At 41.2% G+C, this 27,870-nt stretch overlaps 1 protein-coding gene across 1 annotated transcript in view; it reads left to right on the top strand.

Annotated features, from left to right (window-relative positions):
• The window catches only part of GLDC (glycine decarboxylase), a 92,095-nt gene extending 71,672 nt beyond the window's left edge, over positions 1 to 20,423 (top strand). The window contains exons 19-25 of the mRNA XM_072841276.1: positions 515 to 627; positions 2,180 to 2,321; positions 5,320 to 5,431; positions 12,050 to 12,145; positions 16,079 to 16,251; positions 17,920 to 18,000; positions 19,732 to 20,423. Of these exons, the coding sequence (XP_072697377.1) occupies positions 515 to 627; positions 2,180 to 2,321; positions 5,320 to 5,431; positions 12,050 to 12,145; positions 16,079 to 16,251; positions 17,920 to 18,000; positions 19,732 to 19,875 (861 nt within the window). The 3' untranslated portion in view covers positions 19,876 to 20,423. The remainder of the gene's footprint in view (positions 1 to 514; positions 628 to 2,179; positions 2,322 to 5,319; positions 5,432 to 12,049; positions 12,146 to 16,078; positions 16,252 to 17,919; positions 18,001 to 19,731) is intronic.
• The last annotated feature ends 7,447 nt before the right edge of the window (positions 20,424 to 27,870 follow it).

Here is a 27,870-nt window from a genome sequence, read left to right as displayed (position 1 = left end):
AAGTGGCAGGAATGCCTGTTGAATGTTGTGGCTGGTATTAAGTTGGCCTCAGGAAAACTATCAGCCTTCCTTCCTTTTCCTTGGCTCAGCATCCTCTCAGCTACCCAAAGTGCATGATACTCAAAGCTAACCATGCAACGGGTGGTACCATTGCTGGGGTAAAAGTAATGTGTTTTTGCAGCAAGGAGGTACTTCCCTTTCTTTCGCTCAGTGTGCTTCCTCTCCTCCCTCTTGTGGTGGAAAATTAGGAATTGACGATATATTCAAATCTGTATTTTAAAAACTAAATTAGGCTAAATGGTCAGTTGCTGTTTCCATAGAAACCATAAACCAGGCTGCCTATGGGACGCAAGGTTTTGACTGCAGAACTTGGCCAGAATTGAGAACATTTCTGTGAAGAACTCTGAATGCCTTTTCTCTGAGGGAAGAGACGGCAGCAAACAGCATGGCCGCCTTTCTAGAGCACCCTTTCAAGCTCTTGACTTTTGATTTTGGCTCTTTCCCTTTGTGGTAGGTGGGAATCTGTCGTCCTGGAGATTTTGGGTCTGATGTCTCACACCTAAATCTTCACAAGACCTTCTGCATTCCCCACGGAGGAGGCGGTCCTGGCATGGGGCCCATCGGCGTGTGAGTTCTGGGCTGCTTGTTTCAGGAAGGTTTTAGAGACTGAGGATGAAAGAATGACCCCAAAATCGCTGTTCCTCTCATCAAGATCTTCAAGTGTCATGGACACCTTCAATCTAGTATGCCAGTGGGGGCTGGGAGAGAAGCAGTGAGGGTGATTCAGGGAATGTCCAAAGAAGAGCATAAGTAGATTTTACTAACCACAGTGCTTGACTGGCCACACTAAGCTCCTAGTGCAGTTTTGTTAACAGAGCAATGAATAGGGTTTTTTTTTCTGGAGCATTATGGATCTGAACTGGATTATTCGCACCTACAGGGACCTCTTAGACTTGAACTTAGATTGCCAAGCAGCCCTTTTCTTTTTTTCTTTTCTTCTCTTCTCTTTTTTCTTTTTTCTCTCTCCTTTCTTTCTTTCTTTTCTTTCTTTCTTTCTTTCTTTCTTTCTTTCTTTCTTTCTTTCTTTCTTTCTTTCTTTCTTTCTTTCTTTCTAAAAAAGAAATCAGCTGATGGTTACATTGAAAGTGAATTATCTATGACCAACAAAACGAATTCATAGGAGAAAAGTGCTTGCCAAGGACTGGGGAACAGGGACGTGGGTAGGGTGAAGTTGGTAAAGGGTACAAACTTTAAGCTATAAGATGTCTAACATGGTGATTCTAGTTGATAATACTGTATTGTATACTTGAAATTGCTAAGAGAATAGAACTTTAACTGTTAGGAAGGAAGGAAGGAAGGAAGGATGGAAGGAAGGAAGGATGGAAGGAAGGAAGGATGGAAGGAAGGAAGGATGGAAGGAAGGAAGGAAGGAAGGAAGGAAGAAATTGGATGCAAAATGTTGAACATTTTGCAGCCTGGATTTTTATTACATCTGAGATAAGGAGGAAACAAACCTCATTACTAGAAATAATTGGATGAGGTCAGAATAACACTAAAGGAATATTTTGTAGCTGCTGATAACTTTTTACACTGTGAAGTTGAATCATCTTCTGAAAACGATGCTGAACAGCCATTTCTTAAGTTTCTTCAGTTTTCCAAAAATGAATCAAAGGGGTCCAGTCTTCAGGATCCTGGGAAGCTGGCCCTCTTGCTTTTTTTTTCACTTTTCTTTTTGATTATTTATAGCAAGTAGGGGCGCCTCAGTACCTCAGCTGTGGGGGAGGTGGGTGAGTGATGTTCACATGCTGGCCTTTGATATATATAGGCCCATGGGCCTCCTTCTTACCAGCATTGTCTATCCGTTAGTTGTCTTGGGAAGGAATGTGGGGGTGTGGGGCTGGGAGGTCTCTATATCTTGGTGAGTCCATGCAGTGCAAGGTATTTCATTGCTCCCTATCTCTGCCAAATCCTCTGCCATAGTTCTAGGGTGAGCCACTGGGACACTGGCTGGTGAAGAGGAGGAGGGAAGGAATACTTCCTGAACATATATTTCTTAGCAAGTGTCAATCCTTTGAGTTCTTCTACTAGGAATAGAGCTTTCTGGGAGGACTCAGCCCTTGCCTGTTTGGTTGGTCTGGATCTTTTTTATATCTTCTGAATTTGTGTTTAAAAATAACAGGAAGAAGCATCTTGCCCCTTTCCTGCCCAATCATCCCATCGTTTCGGTAAAGCCAAGTGAGGATGACCGGCCTGTGGGTACTGTCAGTGCAGCCCCATGGGGCTCCAGTTCCATCTTGCCCATTTCATGGGCCTACATTAAGGTGAGGCCTGTGACTACATTAGGTGGGCAAGGGATGTGATATGTGGGTGGGAACTAAGACTGCATACTTTCTCCTTAAAAATGAAGATATCCAGGGGTGCCTTGGTGGCTCAGTCAGTTAAGCATCTGACTCTTGATCTCAGGGTCTGAGATTGATCCCCACATCAGCCTCTCTGCTCAACTCAGAGTCTGCTACACATTCTCTCTCTGGCTGTCCCTGCCTCTTTCCCCTTACTCTCTCAAATAAAAAACAAATAAAATAAAATCTTAAAAAAAAAAGAAGAAATCCATGATCTGAGATGTGGTTCAGTGAAGATTGTTGACTTAGGTGGAAGAAATCTTAAAGAGATCAGTTAACTTTATTTCATCTCTTCTTCATGATGCTATTTCCTTTGCGTTCTCATAGTGGGTTTAACATCACAGAAACTGAGATGCCAGATATATTTTTCCATGAGTCATATGGATGTTCTGGGTATGTCATTTAGTTTCCTGTAGGATTTGGATAGCTTCTTGTAGGTGAAAAACACATACTAATTATTACACTTGGTTGAGATTCTGGGATAAATTTTAGGAAATAAATCTCACTTTGTTTTATATTTTGTAGGAACCTGGAGGATAAGATTAAAAAGTAGCAGAAATTTTGCTTATGTGGTAGTTTCCCAAAGCTCTTTGCCCTTTAGAGCCTGTGGAACTGTAACTCTCCAGGGTAATTACACTTTGTTAGAGAACGGCTTTCGTTTCTTTGTGTTTCTCCAAAAAACTCCAGGGCCAGAGTTTCTTCAATACAGCTCTTGTTCAAACTGGCCTGCCTACCTCCTGGGCTGACAAGACTGTGCATTGGATAGGAACACTTGTTCAGCAGCTAATTAGGGCAGCTTTCCCAAACTGGCTTCCCTCCTTAAAAGAACGTGGCTTCTGCTGAAACAAGACTCCACAACTCAGCTATGCAAATCATGCTGGATGGTTCTCTGGGGCTGGCTGTTATTTTTAAACAGTGTGGCATTTATGATTCTTAATGAAAACTTTCTGGGAGGCTGGAACAACAATTCTGTACCTCAGAGACTAAAACCTAAAACAATACTTGAGTTGTTTTACAAATAGTAACAACAAAAACTATCATAATCAAGGTCTGCTTCTTTGCAGTTAGAATCTTATTCCCAGGTTCCTTTCGGTCCTTAGATTGTATAAACTTGGATTATTTGTTATGGATGTATTTGGGTTAGAGATTATTTCCCACATACAGAAAATAAATGCCCCAAAGCTGGTTTGGCCATATACCAGGAATACCAGACGGAACCTCAGTTAGGGAGCCTGGGTGGCTCAGTCAGTTAAGTATTTGCCTTCAGTTTAGGTCATGATCGTAGAGTCCCAGGATCAAGCCCTGCATCTGGCTCCCTGTTCAGCAGGGAGTCTACTTCTCCCTCTGACCCTCCCCCACTTCTCATGTTCATTCTCTCTCTAATAAATAAATGAAATCTAAAAAAAGAAATGAAATAGGTTTTAAACTACCCCTCTGACCTTGACCCCTCTCTTTATTTCAGGCTGTTGTTACTGGTCACTTGGGCTCTAGAATTACCTTTTTTCCCTGCTGCAGTCCATCTTGGACACTCCCTAGAGGGCTGCAAGATTTCCCCTAAGAGCTCAAATTATCTTCTGGTTTCCTTTTTTGCCTTTACTGCTCAGTCTTAGTAGCCTACACAGAATCCTTAAGGGATTCTTCCCAAAGTGCACATGCCTAGGCCCTATCCCAGAGAGAATCACTCAGCATATGAGGGGTAGGGCTTGGGCCATCAAACTTTCCAAGTGACTCTGATGCATGAGTTAAGAGCCACTGGCTGGCTGAACCCATTCCAAGTTCTTAATAGCAGAGGTTCAAGGCTTGCACAAGGTCACACAGCCCACCAGCCTGTACAGTAATCCCTGGACTGCTCTTGTACAGCTGGGTTTTTGCCATTCATGTCACCTGGAGCACCTTCCCTTTTCTTTTGCCTTTCAAATTCTACCCATTTTTCGATTTTTTTTTAAAAAGATTTTATTTCTTTGAGAGAGAGCGAGTATGAGCAGGGGGAACAGCAGGCAGAGGCAGAGGGAGAGGGAGAAGCAGACTCCCCGCTGAGCAGGGAGCCTGATGTGGGGCTCCATCCCAGGACCTTTGGATCATGACCTGAGCCGAAGGCAGACGCTCAACCAACTGAGCCACCCAGGTGCCCCCATTTTTAGATTTCCACTCAAGTTCTAACTCTTACTCTGGGAACCCTTCTTTGTCTAGCTTGGCAAGATATGTCCTCTCCTTACTTTGTACTTTGGTGTCCCTGTTTTATTTGGTGCTTTCTCACTTGTTTTATACTAGTTATTAATACATACCCAGCTTCCATCATACATAAAGTATTCTGGGAGGAAAGTAGTAGGCAGTAAAAATAGGTGCAATCCTGATTTTAAGCTCCTTGTTGGTGATAATGTTTACTCTATATAAACACAGGGATTTAGAAACTACCAGAAAAGCGCAACATTAAACCTGGCAGTTGTTAAACATATAAATAACCCTAACTATGGACAACCAGAAGACAAATTATACAAAATTGATTTAGTGGGGATTTTGATCAAGATCCCTGGAGATTCCTGGCAATTATCAAGACATCTCAAATTCATCGTAAACAAACAAAATCTTCCCCCGAAACAGAATCTAAGATTCTTTTTCCTCTTTAGATAATAGTCAGCAGCCAATTTTGCCCTATTTTAAGCTTTGTTACTTTGTTCCTTGTTGTTACTTTGTTACTACTTCATTATTTTTATAAGAAATATAAAGTTAAGTTCAGAGGAGAAAACCAAAATTTATTTCAGGCTTAGAGAAGACTGGCAAACCTCCTTGTTGGGATTTTATACCCATCTATAATCCACAGTGATGGTGGGCTGATTCCCTTTATGGGTGGGATTACTTGGGGTCTGTCCACTGGGTTTACCTGTTCTATGGTTGATGGCTCTTTTTCTCTCTGTGGCAGATGATGGGAGGCAAGGGCCTTAAACAGGCCACAGAAATTGCTATATTAAATGCCAACTACATGGCCAAGCGATTAGAAAAACACTACAGAGTCCTTTTCCGCGGTGCAAGAGGCAAGTATCATCCTTAGTTTACCATCACCTTGGGTGTTTTGGGGCCAAGTTTGACCTAGTAGATGTGGTTTTCTGCAGTGGGTAGGAAACTTCTGTTTCTTAGCATATGCTACAGAAAAGCATTGATTTTTTTTTTTTTTTTAAAGATATAACCTCCATTTAGTGAACAGTTTAGGAGTATCACTATTTGGAAGGCTGTGCAATACACACAGCCCAGGTCAACAAGGAGCCACACCACTGGGAGACATATACATAAATATTGCAGGCTCATTACCTCACAAAGTGCTATGCAAATGCCTCCAGAAGAGTGGAGTAATTCAGAATGGGCAGAAGGACAGAATAATTGGGAGATCCTTCTGGGAGGAGCCATTCATGATGAGCATGTAAGACAGAGGGGCAGACCCCAGTAAATAGAGATACTGGAGCAAGCCAGGATTGTCGTGGTGGAGGCTTTGGGTGGTTGATGGATGGGATAGGAGGAGGGAAAGCACATGAAGAACTAAGCTGGAGAGGCAGCTTAGGGCCTTGAAGATCTTGGAAGGCTCTCAACTTTACCCTTGAACCAGATGACAGCCACAAAAGGTTTTCTTGAGCAGGGGAATGACAGGATTAAGAAAATGTTAGTCATTAAGGAAATGGCAGGGGATGAACATCTGCTAGAAGTAGAATCAGTAGGACTCAGTTACTGATTATTTGAGTGTGAAGAGAAATTCTATGTCATTCCCTTATGCTTATAATAGAGGTATAATAGTAGGAATAATAGAAGGGGGAACACAGTCACCCTGGAAGTGATGGGAGTGGTTGGAGCCAGACAGACTCGCAGACATTTGGCTAGGGGCGCAGAATCTAAGAGCAGACTCTTAGAAATGGTGAAACCTAAGAAAAGAGTTTGGAGAAGCTAGAGCACAACCCCTCCAGCAGATAGCTGTATTGAAAGGCATGAGCAGAAAAGGGGTACCTGGTGAGGGAGGGCCCCATGCTTGAGGCAGCTTTACAGCCCCTGCAGCATTTGTCACAGTGCCCCTCCATAGTAAAGCCCCTGTGTGTCCTGTCAGTTGCTGTTCTACAGGCCTTTCCTCTTCCCGGAAGCCTCCTTTTCCTGGCAGAGAGAATTACTCCCTCTTGTTGGCTCCCTCCTCTTCTGAGGATTTCTCCCAGTCCGTTTATTATCTGGCTCTGTCCATCAGACCTGGAACTCCTGCCAGTGGAGACTGTGCCTGCTTCTGTTCTCCAGCACCTCTACCTGTTGGTCAGGCTTGGTCCACCATAAATGTGTGGGGTGTTACACAAAAGGGGGAGACAGACTGATCTTATGATAGTCCTACAAAGAACTTTGGTTTTAACAATTAAGAACACTTTGGTCACCTTTGAAAGAATCAGGGTAAAAATGGTAAGATAGATGCAAATTGGGAATGAGCTGAGAAGTGGACTGAGGGTGGGGACAAACAGGAGAGGCGTTTATGGTTTGGTGGAGTTTGGTAATGAAGGCAGGGAGACAGGTAGGTGGGAGCTGCTCCAGGAGGATGCAGTTTTGTTTTGAAATAAGAACATGATTTTGAACTGCCAGAGAACAGGCTTTGAAGAGGGAGAGTGAAGCTAAAATAGAGGGAATAATAGATGGGAGAACAGTCATCCTGGAGGTGATGGCAGGGGGTGTCTGTAAGAGCCGGGCAGACACGCAGCAGGCTTGCTGTGGGCGCAGGACTGGGGCACAGGGGCAGATGGGGACGTGGGGATGGGGGCAGAGAGGCAGCAGGCGGTAAGCAGCAGGGGCCGCAGGAAGACGGCTTCTCTTTGGCTCTTTGTTTCTCCAGCTCAGGCGGAGAACACCTCTACCTCTGTGATCTTTAATTTAAAGTCTGGTCTTAAACACGTGTATCCAAAGGCGTGGTTCTGGAGTTTGAAAATAGAAAAGCGCTCAATAACCAGAAGCTCTGGTTAGGAATGCTCCCCAGAGATTAGGAAAGAAAGTTGTGCGCAATATGTCTCTAAGCAACACAATAAAATACTTCTGAAGTGGGTATTAAAGAATCTACAAGAACAACTAATTCATTCATTCAAATATAGCTCTTACCCTGTGAAATGTGTCCTGCTTCTGTATCGGCCTTCAGGATTAGTTTAAGTACTTGTTTTGTCTGGTTATATAAGTAATGTCTATATGCTCAACATGGAAAATTTGGAAAATAAAAACCACGAGGAAGGAAATGTAAATGATTCAGGGTTGCATCCAGCAGACATAACCACTACTACTATTTTGCTGTATTTCTTATCTTCTATTTTTTAATCTTTAAAATTTTATTTATTTATTTATTTATTTATTTATTTATTTATTTATTTATTTATTTATTTATGAGAGACGCAGAGACAGAGAGAGAGGTAAAGACACAGGCAGAGGGAGAGGCAGGCTCCATGCAGGGACCTTGATGCGGGACTCTGTCCTGGGACCCCAGGATCACACCCTGGACCAAAGGCGGCACCAAACCACTGAGCCACGGGGGCTCCCCTTATCTTACTTTTAGACCATTGAGATCATATTACAAACGCAGTTTGTATCCTGTTTTTTTAACTTTATCTTATTGTGATTATATGCCTATATCATTAAATGTCTTTGGAAAGTAGGTACATTGATTGTATTGTATGGATTATACCAGGATTTAGGTAATTCTATAATGTTTCCCCCCTAGTTGTTTGCTTTGCATTTATAACACTGTTGCAACAAATAGCTCCTATATAGATGTTTAAAAAACATTTCTGATTATTTCCTGAGGTTAAAGCTGTAGAACAGAAATTATCTCAGAGTGTGAATACATTTAAGTTCTTGGTCTGTGTGGCCTGTTTGTCCCCACAGAGACTCACCAATGTATTTCACGCTAATAGGATATGAAGTGACCATCACACCAGGGGCTAGTGAACACCCAATGCAAGTCTAAAAAATAATACCAACCCAAAACAAATGTCTTTGCCATTCTGCTGGCTGAAAAATGATCTTTTTGCTTTAATTGACAAGGTTCATGTTTCTTTTCCCTTTTTTTTTAATGGTATTTGAGATTTACTTCATTTGAAAACTTTGAGACAATTCATATACCATACAAATCACCCTCTTTAAATGTATGATTCGCTGATTTTTAGTGTATTCACAAAGTTGTGCAATGCAAAATTTAGTTTTTTAAAGCAAAAATGCGTGTGATCTGGACCACAGGGGTTTGGTGGCAGTCCAGCAGAAAGGAAAGTGAACAAGCAAGCCTTTCTCAGGTGCCTACCGTGTACTTAGCATTTGAGTGACTGCTTTAAGCAGAGACTCTCTCAGTCCTAGGGGATTTGCAGCACAAAATGATAGATGCAATTTCCATTTGTTTTGACATTTTATCCCAGGATCAAATAATGAATTGTATTTCTAATCTCATGCAGAGATATATTGGTATTACAGACTTTATTACTCCATCCCAAAGTTCATGAAATAAAAAACTGTCTCATATTTGGTCTGGTAAACATATTCATTATATAATTTGAAGCTGAGTGTTCTAGGGCCTAATGAAGTATTAGCACTATACCTCCTTATTGGCCCCAAATAGAAATGTTCTTAATAAACACATTGTATTCTGAAATGTCTAATGACAATATTAAAAGATGATTATTCATCTTAATCATATTTACTAGCTCTATATAAGACTTTGGAATTATAAATGACTACGAGGAAATAATTTTAATGAACTCGAGGCTTCCCTTTATGAACCATTTCTTTGAGAGATTTGAAAATACCAGCTAAAGTACTGAGACTTATGGTTTTGTGAAACAAGGAAGTAGCAGGCAAGAATTGGGATGGGGAAAAAGCAGTAGGATTTAGGATGAGGACAGAAAGGAATTACCTCAGGTAAGATTGTACCTTTTTGTTTTAATGACAAACTCTTATTTATTGAAAGACATCCAGTAGAGGATTTTTTTTTTAAGATGATGAATTAAAAAGATTCACAGATGCTTACTTTTGTGGGAGGCCAAGCTCACTGTTTGATCTAAGTGGAGTTCCTGTCAGTGGAGTAAGCAACTTTGTTAGTACCCTGATATTTTATTTAAATTTTAATTTCCTAAGTGCCTATCAGTTTTGGGCCTTAGACAGACCTAGTGTTGCCTGGAAATTCCAGTTCCTCAATTGGTTTCCCAGTGGCCTTTATGGTCAGACATGGGCCTCGGGGGCTGGGCCTTCACATCTTCAACCAGGATGCGACCTTCCTGAGGCCAGAGGGCCCCCCACCTGACCTCATTACTGGGGAAACATTCAGTTTTGTTCTATCAGTTATGGTTCCTGGATTGCAACTGAAAAGCTTGACTAAGTACTGATTGCCTACCTAAGCTTTGTAGAGTAATTGCCAGGGAGTTCCATTTATCTCTAGGCAGTCAGTTACTCTAAGGATGTGGAGCAGGAGGGAAGATGTTCCAAGCTTAGAGCCAAGCCTCTTTTATTTTGCTTTGCCATCATGCCACCCCTCCCTTCCTTGTTCCTTTGACTTGGTGTCTTTTCAGACTTTCAGCTATAGTCATGTTAGGTCCAGCAGGAACACCTACTCGTAGGAAATTAACACTTGTGCTGATCAGTTTATAATTTCGACTTCAGATTGTCTTGACTCACCATATAGCAATAGAAGGTTTGTGTATCTTTTCTCCTTAAAAAATACAAAGATGAACATCTTAGGATCTGGCCTGTAACAGCCACCAAGTGTCGATTTCACCCCTTTGAAGGCTCAAGTACAGAAAGACAGAAATATGCTGAAATTCCACCATTTTCATTTGAACACATTAGGATATGGATTTAGAAAAGAACATCTGCACCTCATTTTGAAAATGGAGCTCTTCCCAAACCGCCTGGCTCGGGCGGGGGAGGGGGGTTGCAGACGCTGGCTCTGTGTTAGCAGTGCCAACTGGGTTCCGCGTGACTGAACTTCTCCTGGAAGACTGCCCTCTGCCTACCAGCAAGAGTGACTCCTTTGCTCTGTCATGGGTCCCTCTCCTCTGCCCCTCCTACATGCCCACTGAGCATCGTTCAGAGCAGTGAGCTTCATTAGCCTTCTGTCTTATGTCACCATCACAGTGGTGGGGTGGATGCTCAGAGAAGAAAGGTCAAAGGTTGTGGCTGGGCTTCCAAAATGGGGTAAGGATAATTGGGTATGTAGGATTCCTAGATTTAAGTGATCTCACCATTCCCACCCCGCAGTGCCGCCCCCAACGCCCATATTCCAAGTGGTCATTCCTTTTAGGTACCTTTCCCCTCTGACTTGACTTAGCTGTGAATACAACTTTATACTTTTGAATCCCACTCCTTACAAGTTTATCCCATCATTGTTAGAAAGAATATTTTAAAAATATTCAGTGACAGTATATTTAAAGCTTCAGGTTCTCATGCTTTTATTTTCTAACAAAACAAGTCCTTTCTTATCTATTCATTGCAACATAAGAGCAGAAGAGTCATAGATGGTCTTGGGCTCTTATTGACTGGAGCTATTCTTCTCAGGCCTGAGGATTATATCTGCTCCACGTATCTGTAAGTAGTTTCAGTGTTTGCTGAGAATTAGGAAAGTGGGTTAAGAAGGAGTACATTAGGGGTCCCTGGGTGGCGCAGCGGTTTGGCGACTGCCTTTGGCCCAGGGCGCGATCCTGGAGACCCGGGATCGAGTCCCACGTCGGGCTCCCGGTGCATGGAGCCTCCTTCTCCCTCTGCCTATGTCTCTGCCTCTCTCTCTCTGTGTCTCTCATGAATAAATAAATAAAATCTTTTAAAAAAAAAAGGAGTACATTATTGTCTCATGAGCAGATATTTTCCTAGAAGGAAATTCATCAGTTGTGTGGGCCATGTAATTTGGAAGGCCTGCAGAAATGTTGTTCTATTTATGAAAATGCTGACTCAGTTGATGGTTTATTTCTGCTGATGGGTGGGTGGTTAAATAGCTCATGCTGGGGAGATAGCTGCATGGGCCTAGACAGGCAATCAGTTTACCAACTAGAGTAAAGTGAACTGACTCCCAGAGACTTTGGCTTCATCAGCTTCTTCCATTTTGTGGTGTGGTGTTTGACAGCCTCCATTTCTATCTAATTCTCAGTTTGAAGCCTGAAACCAAAACCTCAAAAGCCCTTTTGAAGAATCACATCCAGTTATGTAGGTGCCTTAGAGATATATGTTTTCTATATATTTACATACATGCAGAAGAAAGTTATTTGATTCAGGGGGCAGAGTTACTAAAAATGGTATCAATGGATCTTTAGCTCTAGAAATAATTTGTAATAAAAAGGTCAGGCCTGTGATGACATGTTGGAAGTGTTGGAAGGAGATTTTATAACCTCAGAGTAGAAATAATTTTATCCCCAGGAATCTCTAGGCAAATGTTCGAGCATTGTATTGGCAGTAAAGTCCCATCTCCCATCAGCCTCTCAGCACTAAGGGTTGGACACATTGGCATGACATCTTAAAAACATTTTTATTTTTACAATTATTTTTACATTTTATAATTATTAATAAAGTAGATGACATCTTTGTTGCCAACTATAAATTTGCCAAGTAATCACTGATATGTGTTCATTTGCATGGGTAAAACAAGCTGATGCTAATCTTGAGCTGAAACAATTTTCCAGGTTACGTGGCTCATGAATTTATTTTGGATACAAGACCCTTTAAAAAGTCCGCAAATATTGAAGCTGTGGATGTGGCCAAGAGGCTTCAGGATTATGGTGAGTGACCTTGTGGGAGCAACTCCTTTTTAGGGCAACCCAGGTTGTTGACATTCATGCAGCTGCCCATTCTGGCTATGGGCCACTTCCTCAAGGCACAAACCAAATGTGCAGCCACCATAGTAAACTGATCCATAGGCTAAATGATGAGCCCAGGGTTCTACACGACCTTCAAAAGAAAAGAACTTGCCCTGTGACTGCATTGGTAATCCCTTTAGAAAGTTATTAAATCATACATCTTGAATCCATCGCCATCCAAGAAGTCTTTGTAATTTACAGATTTAAAAATCCCAAAGAAAATGATTGCTGTCTCCTGTGTTTTTCTTTTTTTCCTACATTTTTCATTAAGTTCTTAATTTTAATTCCATTACAGTTAACATACAGTATTTGTTAGTTTCAGGTGTGCAATATACTGATTAAATAGTTCCATCCATTACTCAGAACTCATCATGATAAGTGTACTTTTTGATTCCTAGCACCTATTTCATGCATCCGACACCCACCTCCCCTCTGGTAACCATCAGTTTGTTCTCTGAAGTCTGTTTCTGGGTTTGCTTCTCCTCCTTCCCCACTCTTAGTTCATTTGTTTCTTAAATTCCACATATGGTTGAAATCAGATATTCTTTCCCCTATTTTGCTTACCATTATACTCTCTAGCTCCATCCATATTGTTGCAAATGGCAAGACTTTATTTTATTTTTTTATGGTGGACAAATATTCCACATACAACATCTTTATCCATCCATAAGTTGGTGGACATGTGGGCTTTTGCCATTATTTGGCTATTGTCAACCATGCTGCTGTAAACACTGAGGCACATGTATCCCTTTGAATCAGTAGTATTGTGTCCTTTGGGTAAAACCCCTAATAGTACAATTACTGGATTGTAGGGTAGCTCTATTTTTAACTTTAACCTCCATACTGTCTTTCAGAGTGGTTGCACCAGTTTGCATTCCCACCATCAGTGCAAGAGGGCTCCTTCTTATGCACATTCTTGCCAACACTTGTTGTTTCCTGTGTTTTTGAGTTTAGCCATTGTGATGGGGTATGAGTGATATCTTGTAGTTTTGATTTGCATTTCCCTGATGATGAGTGATGTTAAGCATCTTTTCATACGTCTGTTGGCCACCTGGATTTCTTTTTTAGAGAAATGTCTGTTCATGTCTTCTGCCTACTTTTAATTGGATTATTTGGGTTTGTGGGTTTTTGTTTTCATTGTCTTGCCTATGTTTCTGGTATATTCTTACTCCTGTTCTTTGAAGAAATGAGTTGATATAATGGTGAAAGAAGTAGAGCAGGTAGCCTTGGAGAAGTGTTAGAGACGAAAGGCATTTGAGTTTTATAATCACCTCAGACATGGCATGGCTGTTTCAGCTGTAGATGTAGGAATAGGCACATGTTGGTTTCATAAAGACCGTGTAATTTTCCTGGGAGAATTTAGAAAGATGCAGGACCCTTCCTGGATTCGTGGATATTCATTCAGCTCAGTCCTTATTGAAATCCATGTTTTAGTGACATTATCAGTAATATCAAAGGCCCTTCAATTATCAGAAGGACTAAGGTAGGGAGAACTTTGTCTTTCAATGGGTGGAATTCTATCTGAATTTTAATAATTTGGATAACTTTAATAAGGAAAGTGAAAGCTTCAATAATTTAATAGTTTTACTACTGTATCACAATGGGAATTCCACATGTGTGACTCATTCGTCTCCTTAATGCAAGGTCTGATTATGCAGAATTATACTGATAAAAAAATGGGAAACCCAGAAAAAGTTTTCATTGATGAAATTAGCAATTATCCCTTCAAAATCTCTTGGTTGTTTCTGTAAACTCAGCCTCCTGGCTAATGGCTGAATGATGGCAGATTCAGGCAGGCTATAGCTTCACTTCTGAGATGTGTTGTCTGCCTCACATCTGATGGCAGCAGCAGCATTTGCAAGGGAGGGAGAAGGTGGGTGAGGAGGGAGTTGTAATTGAAGTTATGACTCAGTATTTCCAAGTCTTGGTCTATCTCCAACCTTGACATGATTTTGATGTTTGATGGAGTGATTGCCACACTTGCCTTAAGTCTAGAATTGTACAGGTGCCTAGCACTTAGTAAGTACCTCAGAACTTATAGTGAGAGAATGGGTTACCTGGCTGGCTATCCGAGGAACATGTGACTTTTGATATTAGAGTCAAGAGTTCAAGCTCAGGGTCAAGAGTTTGAGCTACACGTTGGATGTAGAAATTACTTAAATAAAACTTTTTTTAAAAATGTGAGAGAATGAATGAATGGCTAAGTAAAGAAATAAATAAACAGCAATTGAGAATGACAACACAGATTCTTAATCACACCTACTGAATCAGTTTCCAGGGGAGAAGCCTTAGTAACCTGTATAATTAACAAGCATCCAATGGATGAGTCTTAACAGCCAAATGTGGGGCACACTGCTTTAGGGCAGAGGTTTACAAACTTAGCAAGTGATTAGAGTCACCTGGGGAGTTTTTAAGACTCCGAGGTTTCTGAGCCTTACTTTGGACTTCCTGAATCAGGGTGAAGATTCAAGAATCTTTCTTCCCAAGACAATTCTGATGGTTTCAGATATGCGAACCACTATAGCAGAATATGTTGGGCTGAATTTGCTCACATGAAATTGAGGTTGGACTTAATGGGTAATGAGATTAGCTTTTTTTTTTTTTTAAATCCCTTTCTGGTTTGAGTGACATAGTTAATATGTATTGGTCAAAACTTACTAAATGATAAGTTTAAGATTTGTGCATTTTACTGTATGTGAATTTTATCACAAATACATGTGAACAGATAATGAGATTCTACTTAATGATATGCATGCTAAAGTATTTAAGGGAGAAGTGTACTGATGACTGAAATGCATCAAAAATCATATGGATGGACGAGTAGATATGTGATTAATCAAACAGCATCATTGTAGAATCTAGGTGAGAGGTAATATGGGTGTTTATTCTTTCAACTTACTATTTGAAATTATAACATGTTTAGGAGACAATCCCTTAGCATGCAGGCGTGACCCTAAAGCACCCCATGTGATTTACACAGATTAGAATTTGGGAATCATTTAAACTTAGCTAACAGATATATCAACTTTGGGGCTCTTCGTCATCTTACAGTTTCACATTAAAAGGGTAAAAAAATGTGAAAGGTTCGTTTATGGCTTTTGTCCAGAAAATCTCTCTTGAGCATGTGTCTTGTTGATTCATCTTACATATGAAAACTTTTGGAAACAAATATCTTCAGCCTGTAATCAGTATAAAGACAAAGACTTTTTCCATGTACTAGCCAAGCCTCAGTTTCCTCTGTAAAATGGGGATAGTAACTTACTTTAGGCTTATGGTTGCTATCTCATTATTTAACTTTTGATAGACTATTATTTAATTTCTCTTAATTGCAAATAATAAGCATTATAGAGAGATTCTAAAACAAAATTAAAGTGAAATAAAAATCCCATTCTCATATTTTGGTTATAACCCAAGTTAAAATTTTAGCATTTATTCTTCAATGTGTCTTCCCTCTTAAGATATATGTGCATAAACACTTTGTCAATTTTTTTTTATAAAAATGGGATGTCATTATATAGTTTGCTTTTTTCACTTAATATTTTTTAATGTTTACCCAATTTAGCAAATATAAATTTAGATATTTTTGAATGGCCACAGATCTATTGTATAGTTACCCTGTAAAACTTCCTAAACTGATTCTCCATTGTTTGATGTTAGTTTATTTCCCAAGTTTTTTTCTTGCATAAACAGTACTGAAATGAATCCACGCATATAAAATCCATATATGTATAATTTGCATATATGATAACATTTATCCAGTGATTTCCTTAGGATAAATTATGAAGTGGGAGGGTTTCTTCTTCCAAATCAGGGAGGTCAAATTTAGTGACACAAGTTCCCCTCTCTCCTTTGCAGGATTTCATGCCCCTACCATGTCCTGGCCCGTGGCAGGGACTCTCATGGTTGAACCCACTGAGTCAGAAGACAAGGCAGAGCTGGATAGATTCTGTGACGCCATGATCAGCATTCGTCAGGAAATCGCAGACATCGAGGAGGGCCGCATTGACCCCAGGGTCAATCCACTGAAGGTGCGTAGGCACTGGTACTTTATCCAGAATGTCCCACAGAGAAGATTGGATATGAACAGTGTGCCAGGAACCCCCTGAACTCCTATCAGAAAATGATATTATTCTTGCCTAGAATAAGACCATTCTTCTGAAAAGATAAATTCATTACTTGCAAATTTAAATCTCTTTGAACATCATAGTAGCAGTTACTCAAGTATAATGTGGATGTTTTGCTACATGTTTTAATTTTGTTTATGTAGTTCTTTTTAAAAAGATTTTATTTGACAGAGAAAGAGAGTAGGAGCAGGGTGGGGGAGCAGGCTCCCCACTTAGCAGGGAGTACAATGTGGGGTTCTATCCTAGGACCCTGCGATCATGACCTGAGCTGACGGCAGATGCTTAACTGACTGTGCCACCCAGGGCTCCTGTGTAATTGTTTTGTCATTATGGGAGGTATACCTCCCACATGTACCAACTCACTGCCAAAGGAGGGAGCAGAGGCTGAAGAACTCTATCTAGCTGAGGAAGTCTTATTCTATATCTGTTTGATGCACTCTCGTGGACTATTTACCTCACAGAGTCTGGATAAACACAAGCTCTTGTATTGGAGCAGTTATCTCTTAGAACAACTAATTGGTACTTGGCTTTTTGCAACGTTATGGCTTATTTTGGAGAAAATCCAAAACATGTTTGTTATATACCTGCTTGTGAGCTGTAAGTCTCTTGTTAGGTCCAGACATTATTAAGCTGAGGGAATCATGAATTGAATATACTGTGACTGGTTATATTATTATGGCCAAGCCAGAGAACAAGTCTGAAATGCTGGGGGAAACTCAGGCAAGTTCCAAAGTGCCCAGTGGAGGGTGGAGTACAGGGGCCAATGGCTGGCAGGAGAAGGCATCTTGTTTATTATTATTTCTCTTTTCTGTGGATACTGCTGATTCTTTAAAGATTTAGGCTATTTTTTTAAAAATGGCAATAGATATCTAAAGAAGATAATACTGAGTTACAAAAGCAAGTGGAGAATAACAGAGGATGATGATAAGATTCTAAAATGTGCCAGTTATGCTATAATCTGTCTATGCATATATACAATAATAGTATAAAAACACAATAAGCATGGTGAACACCAAATTCAAGATACTGGGTATCACTGGGGAGTAGGGTAAAGATGGGATGGGGGGGATATATTGGCAGCTTCAACTGTGACTGCAATGTTTGTTTTATTTTTTTTTTAAAGATTTATTTATTGTGAGGGAGAGGGTGAGCACAGTGGGGGCAGGGCAGAGGGAGAATCTCAAGCCAACTCCTCGCTAAGTGAGGACGACACAGGACTCAATCCCAGGGCCCTGAGATCATGACCTGAGCCAAAACCAAGAGTTAGACATTTAACTGAGCCGTCCAGGCGCTTCTCTGCAATGTTTATTTTAAAAGGTTAAGCAAATATGACAAAATGTTGATTTATCTTGGTTGGGTGGTAGATGTGCAAATATATTACTGTGACTTTCTGATATTTTAAGTATTTCACAATAAAACGTTTCATATCACAATCACTTTCTCCCTCGAATTGAAATAAAACAAAGCAGTGGCCCTCTGTCCCTGGGCTTCCATCAGCTCATAGGTTGAAACAAAGCACAGGAATAGGCAGTGCTCTACTCTGATCCCTTTCCATTTGTGTGTCTGTCTCAGATGTCTCCACATTCCCTGACCTGCGTCACATCCTCCCGTTGGGATCGGCCTTACTCCAGAGAGGTGGCTGCATTCCCACTCGTAAGTTCTCTGAACCCGAACGTGCCGGCGGCTCTCGTGTTCACGTGCGTACGAAGGGCCATCACCTACCTGACGGGGCCCCTATCCTTGCAGCCTCATTACAGTAACTTTATGTGGGACACCTTTTTAAACAAAAAAAAAGATTTTATTTGAGTGAGTGTGAGAGAGTATGTGAGTCGGGGGAGGAGCAGAGCCAGAGGGACAAGCAGACTCCGTACTAATTGAGGAGCCCAGCACGGGGCTCAGTCTCCTGACCCCGAGATCATCACCTGAGCTGAAGTGAAGAGTTGGATGCTTACCTGTGTGACCAAGGTGCCCCTCTGTGGGATACTTTCTTTTTTATTTCTTTTTCTGTTTTAAAGATTTATTGATTTATTCATGAGAGACACACACAGAGAGAGGCAGAGACCCAGGCCGAGGGAGAAGCAGGCTCCATGCAGGGCGCCCGTTGTGGGACTTGATCCCGGGACTCTGGGATCATGCTGTGGGCCGAAGGCGGGCGCCCAACTGCGGAGCCACCCAGGCGTCCCTGTTGGATACCTTCTTAATTGGGTCATGACACGTGATGCAGAACATAGGAATTGACTTTCAGAGCTCTGAGGTCAGAGTGTCAGCCACAAGCTTGAGAATCAGCTGGGTACAAGTAGAGGAAGACCAATTTAGAGTCCTCGTCAAATTTCTGTCATCCAACAGGGAAATTGCCCCAAATGCACCAGAGTCTTTCTTTCCTTTCTGATTCTTACATTTAAAAAAAAAAAGTGCCCGTTAGTCTGTTTGGCAGAGTGGAGCCAAGGGTCAAAAGTCGGATTTTGGGGGACAATAATAAAGGGGTGGCTTTTAGCTTTTCTTTCTTTAAAAAAGATTTATTCATTCACGAGGGGGGGGGGGGGCAGAGACACAGGCAGAGGGAGAAGAAGGCTCCATGCAGGAAGCCCGATGTGGGACTCGATCCCAGGACTCCAGGATCACACCCTGGGCCAAAGGCAGGCGCTAAACCGCTGAGCCACCCAGGCGTCCCATTTTTTATTTTTTTGTATTGGAATATGGTTGACACACAATGTTATATTAGTTGCAGGTGTACCCTATGGTGACTTGACAACTCGATACATTCTGCTATGCTTACCACAAGTGTAGCTACCATCTGTCACCACAAAAAGTGCTACTATAATAATATTGACTATATTTCCTGTGTTGTACCCTTTATCCTCCTGGCTTACTCATTCCATACCTAGAAATGTGTACCTCCCACTCCCCTTCACCCATTTTCCCCATCCCCCACACCCCTCCTGACAACTATCAGTTCTCTGTATTTATGGGTCTGCTTCTTTTTCTAATTTTTAGATACCATATGTAAGTGAAATCATATGGTATTCTCTGATGTATTTCACTTACCACAATACTCTCTAGGTCCATCCATGTTGTAAAGAGCAAGATCTCATTTTTTTTCCATGGCTGAGTAATATTCCTGTGTGTGTGTACACGTGTATGTACATACGTGTGTGTATATATATACATACACAACATCTTTATCACTTCATTTATTGATGGACACTTGGGTTGGTTCCCTATTTTAGCTACTATAAATAATGCTGCAATAAAAATAGGAGTGTGGGTTTTACATTATACTTTTTGGAACTTACTAGGCTGTGGGGACATCACTGCAAGCTCCTCTTTCCCCAAGAGAAATGTTTCAGAATACCCCAGAGCATTTCCATCTTTTGTCCCTTGCAGCCCTTTGTGAAACCAGAGAACAAATTCTGGCCAACCATTGCCCGGATTGATGACATCTATGGAGATCAACACCTGGTTTGCACCTGCCCACCCATGGAAGTTTATGAGTCCCCATTTTCTGAACAGAAGAGGGCCTCTTCTTAGTTCTGTCCCCCTAAGTTCAAGTGACTGACTTGATGTCTTTCTCTGGAGCATTTGATGATAACTATATAATTTTCCATCCCAGACTCAAATTGGGTTTTATATACTGTGTATATTTTTGTAATCTCTGTCAAGGTAATTGTAAATACCATTAGCATAGTGAGTGGAAACTCATTGTTGGAAGACTGATTTGCCTCAGTGCCTGCTTCCATATGTAGCAGTTGATGTTCAAGTTGCCTTGATTGGGAGCCATTTAGTTTTTTGCATAGAAAATTTTGGGTGTGCTAAGAAGTTTAGGAAGTTCAGAGACATAATAAAGGTTATACTGTAGACTCCGACAGACAGATTCTTGTTCCAAATAAGTCCTTGTGGACTGTGCCATCTGTGAGGAATCCCAGGGCAAATGTTTACATTTTATATACACTGAAGAAAATTTTTCTCTAATTTGCCTAATCTGTAATAGCATTTCTGAGTGTTTTTCTTTTCCCCTTGTGTTTTTTCTTTTATTTGCAATTATTAGTATTCTAATAAAAGCAGTTCAATTTGAAGAATGTCTTCTTGGTCCATTTTTCAATCTTATTTCCATATGCCCTAGGTTCAGAGGTATTCGAAGGGCAATGAGAATATCCAACCCAATAGCCATTTTCACATTATCAGTTTTGTCTAGCAGTTTTTCTTATTATACACTAAGTCCAGAGATAAGTCACAGTCTAATGTTCCTTCAGTCTTCCTGTTCTGCCTCCCTTTGTATAGTCTTCACCCTCATGATCTTAAGATGGCTGCTGCATATTGACAACACATAACCATTCTAGATAGAAGGGAGAAAAACAAGAGACAAAAGGCAGATTCTTTTTTTTTTTTTTTAAAGATTTATTTATTTATTCATGAGAGACACAGAGAGAGAGAAAGAGAGAGAGGCAGAGACACAGGCAGAGGGAGAAGCAGGCTCCATGCAGGCAGCCTGACCTGGGACTGGATCCCAGGTCTCCAGGATCAGGCCCTGGGCTGGAGGTGGCGCTAAACCACTGAGCCACCTGGGCTGCCCCAAAAGGCAGATTCCATCCATGTTGACTTCTTTTGAAAGGAGTTTCCACAGATTCCACTCAGTAATTTCTGCTTGCTTTTATCTGGTCAATTGTTTTACATTGCCAGTTCTAGGTAGTATAAGGTCTTTTACCTGGGTATGTTAGTGCCCCAAAGAAAATCAGGAGTTAGATAAGTAAAAAGGGGGAAAATGGGTGTCAGGTAGTCAACTAGCATGCCTGCCACAAAATAACTTTTCCCTAGAAATAGCAAATGCTTCAGATTTGTTCCCTGATTGTGAGCACTTGTATGATTCGATTACTTGGTTCTTTGCATGGCTGCTCACTCAATCAATCAACTGATAGTCATCTGGAGAAAGGTCTTAGTGCTGTATTGAATATTCTGCAAGTGGTCCACTTATTCTCACACTTAAAATGCATGTAGAACAATTTCATCCTAACTAAGCATTAGAGAAGTGATGGGATCCATGGTTTCTTTTTTACATTATAATTAGTTAATATTTATTGAGTTCTTCTTGGGGGTCAGGTACTATTCTAAGTGTTTAAGGTGTATTATCTCATTGGAACCTCACAACTGTCCACTTTTACACAGGAGGGTATGGAGATGCCTAAGGTCACACAGCTGATTAGAGGGAGAGCTTGAATTTGAACCCAGGTTGCACAACTCCAGTGACAGCTGGTCAAAACAGGTTATTACACTCCCATAGTCTCTATATAGCTGGTGACTCTGCCCTTCCTGAGGTGGAAACCAGGGTCTCAACACAGACTAGCCATCAGGCTTTTCTTTTTATCAGACCGTAAAGTATGTCAGAGGCAAATGCAGGTCATCAAATATTCAAATTGTACTTCACTGTTACATCAATCATATGTTCACCTGATGTTTGTGCCCATGTTTCCCACCTCTGGGTCTTTGCCCATGTGATGTCCTCCATGTGGAGTACTCTCCACTGCTACCTTTGCTTTACTGGCTCCTGTTTGTTCTTCGTTTTAGCATTTCCTCAAGGAGGTCTTCCACACATCTGTGAAATATGCTATTATTTTGGCACTCAGCTTGTTTTCCTTTACCCTTAGCACAATTAGTAATTACTCCCTTTACTTGGCTTTTTTCTCACTAGGCTGAGTTGCTTGAGAGCAGGCACTATATCTCACTCATCATTGGATTTCCATGGCTGAGCCAGGGTCTTCCACATCGTATTGCTCAACAGCAATAAATGGGAATAAAGGAATGATCTTTTATCTTAAAAAGGGACTGTCAGAGAAACCAGTGTTTCCAATGTGTGCTGAGAGTAAAGTACAAAATGCCAGGCCTTAAAGCAAGGCTTTGTATAGGATCCTCTCCTGCCTCCCACCTCATTTTTATTGTGGTAAAGTATACATAAAAGTTACCATTTTAAATTACTCCATTCAGTAGCATTAAGTACTTAAACAATGTTGCGTAGAATTTTTTTAAGTTTTGGAGATGAGGATCCATGGTGGACATGTGCATACTTCATATAAATGGGGCATTCTCGTCTGCCTTCTCCAGCCCTAGAAGGGCCACTGTTGGAGCCATCGTTGCCTTGCCGCTGTGTAGGATAGAGGGCAAGGGCCCAGGAGGAGAAGCAACCAGCTCTTGGGCTCTCTGATCTGTAGGCTTACTCCTTTTTTTTTTTTTAAAGATTTTATTTATTCATGAGAGACACAAACAGAGAGAGAGAGAGAGAGAGAGAGACAGACAGACAGGCAGAGAGAGAAGCTCCATGCAGGGAGCACAATGTGGGACTCGATCCGGGATCTCCAACATCAGGCCCTGGGCGGGAGGCAGGCGCTAAGCCACTGAGCCACCCAGGAATCCCCATGGTAGGCTTAGTTTTACCAGCATTGCATCAAGGATCAAGGAAGGTTTTTTTTTTTTTTTAGTTCAAAATTGTTTTTTAGCAATAAAGCTGATTAGCAAATAGTGTTTTAGTTAAGGTCAGGAGGGCTTGCTCTCCATTTTTGTTCCTCTGATGCTTGGCTAATCTAAACCTGGGATATTCACTCAAGGAAAAAATTTTAATCCGTAGAGCAGATGCACCAGTGCAGAACTGCTGCCCTATGCTGAACCCAGGTGAACAGGAAAGATTCAAAGGCGGGGGGAGGGGTCTCCCCAGTGTCAGTGGAGTGACCGGGATGAACGGATGTCATCAATTTTCTCCTCTGTGGAGAGCAGTGAGAAATAGGCCAGGAGGGAGGAGTGTCACATTACCTGAGGTCATTCCATGAAGAAAACAAAATCCAGGAAGCAGGAGTTAGTGCCCAACACACAGTATACCACTATTCTATATCTGTTTATAAAAGGGTAGTGAGGAGGGATAGCAATCAGAGTATGTGTTCTGGAGTCAGATCCCAGCTTCCCCATATCTTAGACATATGACCTTGGAGAAGATAAATGGCATCTCTCAGGCTCCGTCTTCTTACCTGTAAAATGATATTACCTACCTCTCCTAGGTGAAGTTTCAATATATTGCTCCAAACAGTACCTGACACAAAGCAGTTAGCTCTTATTCTCCTCTTCACTTAGGATCTTGTGTCTTTACTGTAAATCCCTGCACTCCCTGCTACAGAAATGGAGCTCTGATCCCCATTTGGCCTATCTTGCATTCAGATCCATTTCCTTTCCTTTCCATTCCTAAGCACCTCTGGACAGCCGGAGAAAGTAGAAGGAACACAGGCTATGACTATGTACAGATTTGGATTAAATTCCTAGTATGCCAATTATTTTGAGACAATAAGGAAATTCACTTATTTTTTTGCACTTCAGTTTGTTAGGGTGTAAAATAGCAATAATAAAGTACTTTATCAGGCTTGTTGTAAGGATTAAATGAGGTAATACAAAATGAGCACTCAGCATGGTGTCTGGCACCCAGCAATCACGAACTTATTTTGCAAATTCTGACTGAGCCATTTTGTGCCAGGCACCATTCTTTTTTCTTCTTTTTTTTTAAGGTTTTATTTATATATTCATGAGAGACATACACAGAGAAAGAGGCAGAGACACAGGCAGAGGGAGAAGCAGGCTCCATGCAGGGAGCCCGACATGGGACTTGATCCCAGATCTCCAGGATCACGCCCTGGGCTGAAGGCAGCCCTAAACCACTGAGCCACCTGGGCTGCCTGCAAGGCACCATTCTAACTGATACCTCTAATCGTGGAGCTTCAATGCTAGATGGACAGACAACACATCAAGACATCAATGTTAAATATTCTTTACTTTTTTTTCAATATTCTTCAGAAAACAAATCAAATGGTATGTGTGTGGGATTTGGAGCCCTTTTACATTGGGTAAGTGGGGAAGGATTCTCTGAGGATGTGATTTTTAGGCTAAAATCTGAACAAGAAAAGAAGCCAGATGTGGGGAAAGGGTAAGGGGAGTGTTCAGGAACAGCAAGAAGCATGTTTGAAGCATATTAGTACCTCCATTGCTGCATTTGGTTATTTTCATATGTAAAAAGTTTTAAGAATACCTGGGAAATATGGAGGGGAGAGAGATGAAGAATAAAAGCTCAGCTTGGTTAGAGGTGTGGGACTCCTAGGAGTTAGGAATGATGAAGACGTGTTTTTAGCCTAGAGTCAAAAACACAGGGACTGAAAATACAGTCCAGAGCAGAAAGGGACCCTGACTCAGGTGAAGGACTTTGAGGAAAAAGAAACAGAGAAAAGGAATGGGATGGGTGGAGGTCCTTGGGTCAGGAAGAGGAGGAAGGATCTGTAATGGAGGACAGGCAGTCAGAGAGTAGGATAGAAAGTGGGAGAAAGATGCAGGAAGGAAATTGGAGAGGAGGTAGAGAAGGGCCTCTAGTATGGATGGAGAGAAGGAAAGGAATAAGACGTGGAAAGAAAAAGAACATTATCAGCTCAATGGCCAGACAGAAGAAAGAGTCAGAAGTGGGATAGGAGAGATGGGAGAAGGTTGTCCACAGTGGAAGTAAGAAAAGGGAGTCAAGAGGATGAGAAATAAGGCACAGGTCAGGAAGTGAGAGAGGACTCCATCAAATTAGAAAGAGGACAGAGAACAAGAAGAGAATGGGGAAAGGGGAACGTTAAAAAGTATGCTGAGTGCAAAAGTCTGTGCAGGTCAACAGCAGGGTGGCTTCTTAGTAAAGAGGTAGAGGGAGAAGCCCAGGATTGGAAGGGAAAGATGCATGAGAGGGGAGGACCCTGAGAGAAGAAAGAAGGGAAGTCTTTTTTGGAAACCAATGAGGTCTAAACTTGAGGCCAGAGGTAGGGAAGTGGGAGTCAGGGAAAGGAATGCCCTGCATTCCCTAGAATGTCTGCAAAATTGAAAACTGAGCCCAGATTGCAGTGAAGCCCTGAGGATAGGGCTTCCCAGGACCACTGCAGTAACCAAGAATGGGAGGCCGAAGTGCTGGAAGACCCACTTACTTTACCCTGCCAAACTCTAACCACCCAGTTTTGTATACGTTGTTCCTTTCATTTAGAGCTTTTCCCATAGCTCCTCCCCACCTCTCATACATACAACTCACTGGGGATGGAGATAAGTCTCTGATATTAAGGAAGTTACAGTTCATGATCTCAGATCACCCGTCTCAAAATTTGGAAAGATGTAGTTATTTTAGGACAGGGGATGGACTCTCATGCCTGGGACTGGCAAGGGATACTTTTCCCATAAAAGCAGTTTTGCTAAATTATGGTTTAATAGGCTTTTATATGCGAATCTGGGAACTTACTCCTTTTCTCTGTATCATTTCTTCCACAGGAAACGTTTGCACAAATTCATACAAATGAGATTTTTTGCCTTTTCAACCTACATCATATCAAAGATCATGGCCATCATTCTTATACAAATTCAGTTCTAAAATGCATGTTGGAGGTTGCCTGTAATTTCTTCTAAGTTCATTAGAATTGATGGAGGGTTGAAAAAAATCAACTACAAATTTTTTTTTAGTGGACCTATAGGACTCTTGGGGAGTCTGGATCTCTTTTAAAGTAGAGGCCTAGGGTTTTCAGAACCAATGGAAGAGAAATTGTAGTGTGCTTTTGATCTGTTTGTTGCACTGTGCTGTAACTTTACCAATAAAAGTGTTATCATTCAGGGTGTGGCATATCTACAATACACTTCTGAAGATCATTTGAAAAGAAACAAAACAAAAAACTTTGGTGAGACTCTGAAGATTTAAGTGCTCTAAATAACAGCCAAAGTCATAAATTTTCAGAAAAAAGAGTGTAATCCAACCTTTTAGGATGATGTCAGTCATCCTAAAAATATGCAGACTATCCCCCAACAGTGCTGCCACTGGGAACTTGATCCAGAACTGCTACTCACTGCGGTAGGAGCAGCCAAAGTAGAAATTAGATGCAAACAGATCCTTTCTTTAAAGTCTGGGCATAAAGAATGGAAACAAAAAAAAATAATTTGCTTATGTTCAAGATATTCTATCCAATGTGAACTACAGAGGAATATTAAAGTTCCCCAAAATAGAAGAACTAGATGTTTTTATTGGTTAAAGAAGCTGCTTCAAATGCATTCCAAAAGACAATGAGGAAAATACTTTCCATGGAAGGAGACAGCTGGGTAGGCTGTTAAATAAACTTGCAAATAGCAAAGGATTGAGTATAGTATGTGGTGCCAGCCATTTTGAGAGGGAGAGGGTGGATTGTGAAGGGTTAGCACTATTTCTGTATTTTGTCAAAAAGACTTTATTTAGCCTGGGGCAGTACTTGCCATTCAGAAAATTGCTGTTAATCTGAAGTCTAATGCTTCTAAAAGGCAGTTCTGGGAGGAGAGGCTGAAAGGTGTCACAGTTAAACAGGCTCACCATAGTTCTTAGGACAATTTCATTATTTCCTAGAAATTAGTTGCTGTTAATGAAATTCATGGTTTTTAGAGTATGAAAATGAGAAGAGGCTCTAAAAGAAATATGCACCATGCAATAACCACTTGGATAGTTTTAGATGAAATTCTGTTAGGTTGCACATGAATTCTTTTATTTTATTTTAGAGAGAGAGAAAGAGAGCGAGCAGGGGGAGGGTGGGAGGGAGGAGAAGCAGACTCCCTACTGAGCTGAAGCTCAATGCAGGGCTTGATCTAGGGACTCCTGGGATCATGACTTGAGCCAAAGGCAGATGCTTAACTTCTTAACCAACTGAGCCACCCAGGTGCCCCTTACATGAGTTCTATTTAAGATAGTATCCAAACCTAGTTTTCAAAGGGCAAAGATATATAAATTAAAAGTAAATAGTGCAGTAAATAACACAGTGAAGCAGGAAAAAAGTAGTAGAAAGTAACACATAGCCTTGTGTTTAAATTTTATCTGCTGCGGACTACCTGTGACTTAGGGTGAGTAACTCGCTGAAATCACTACCTTGTCTGTAAAATGGACATAATGCTATTTACCCTCACAAAATGAGAAGTGAAATAATGTATGAAAAATGCTGACAGCACTCTTCTTTTGGGACACAAGTTCCACAGATGTGAAAAAAAGTACTTGGTGAGACTCTGAAGATTTCAGTGCTTTAAATAACAGCCAAATGGATCCCTGCTCCCATTGGATATGTTGGTACAATACTCTTCTTCCCCCAATTAAAACAGAACAAAACAAAACAAAAAACAGGAAAAAACTGGTTAGCAAGGAAGAAATGGAAACCTCCAGGTGGCAGAAATGAAGAGGGAACCCATAGGGCTTGAGATCAGCTGGGCCATGGAGAAGGCTGGACTAGATGTGTGTCATAGGATTGGGATTTCACTGATGCCAGGGAATGAATGTTAGGAATTAAGGAGCATTTATAATAGATAGTACGGAGCAGAAATGGGGCATGTTCAGAACTGGGGAAGCTTATTCCAATATAAGGACTGAAATATCAGTATCTGCTAGCCCAAGGTCATAGCAGGAAATAAGCTTTCCATACCAGACCACGGGTGGAAACAAGGATTCAGTGATACGTAACAAATGGTTCAGTTTCAGGAAGCCTATAA

The sequence above is a fragment of the Canis lupus genome, chromosome 10 (genome assembly GCF_048164855.1).
Source record: "Canis lupus baileyi chromosome 10, mCanLup2.hap1, whole genome shotgun sequence".
NCBI lineage: Eukaryota > Metazoa > Chordata > Mammalia > Carnivora > Canidae > Canis > Canis lupus.
This window is presented reverse-complemented; position numbering and strand designations above follow the sequence as displayed.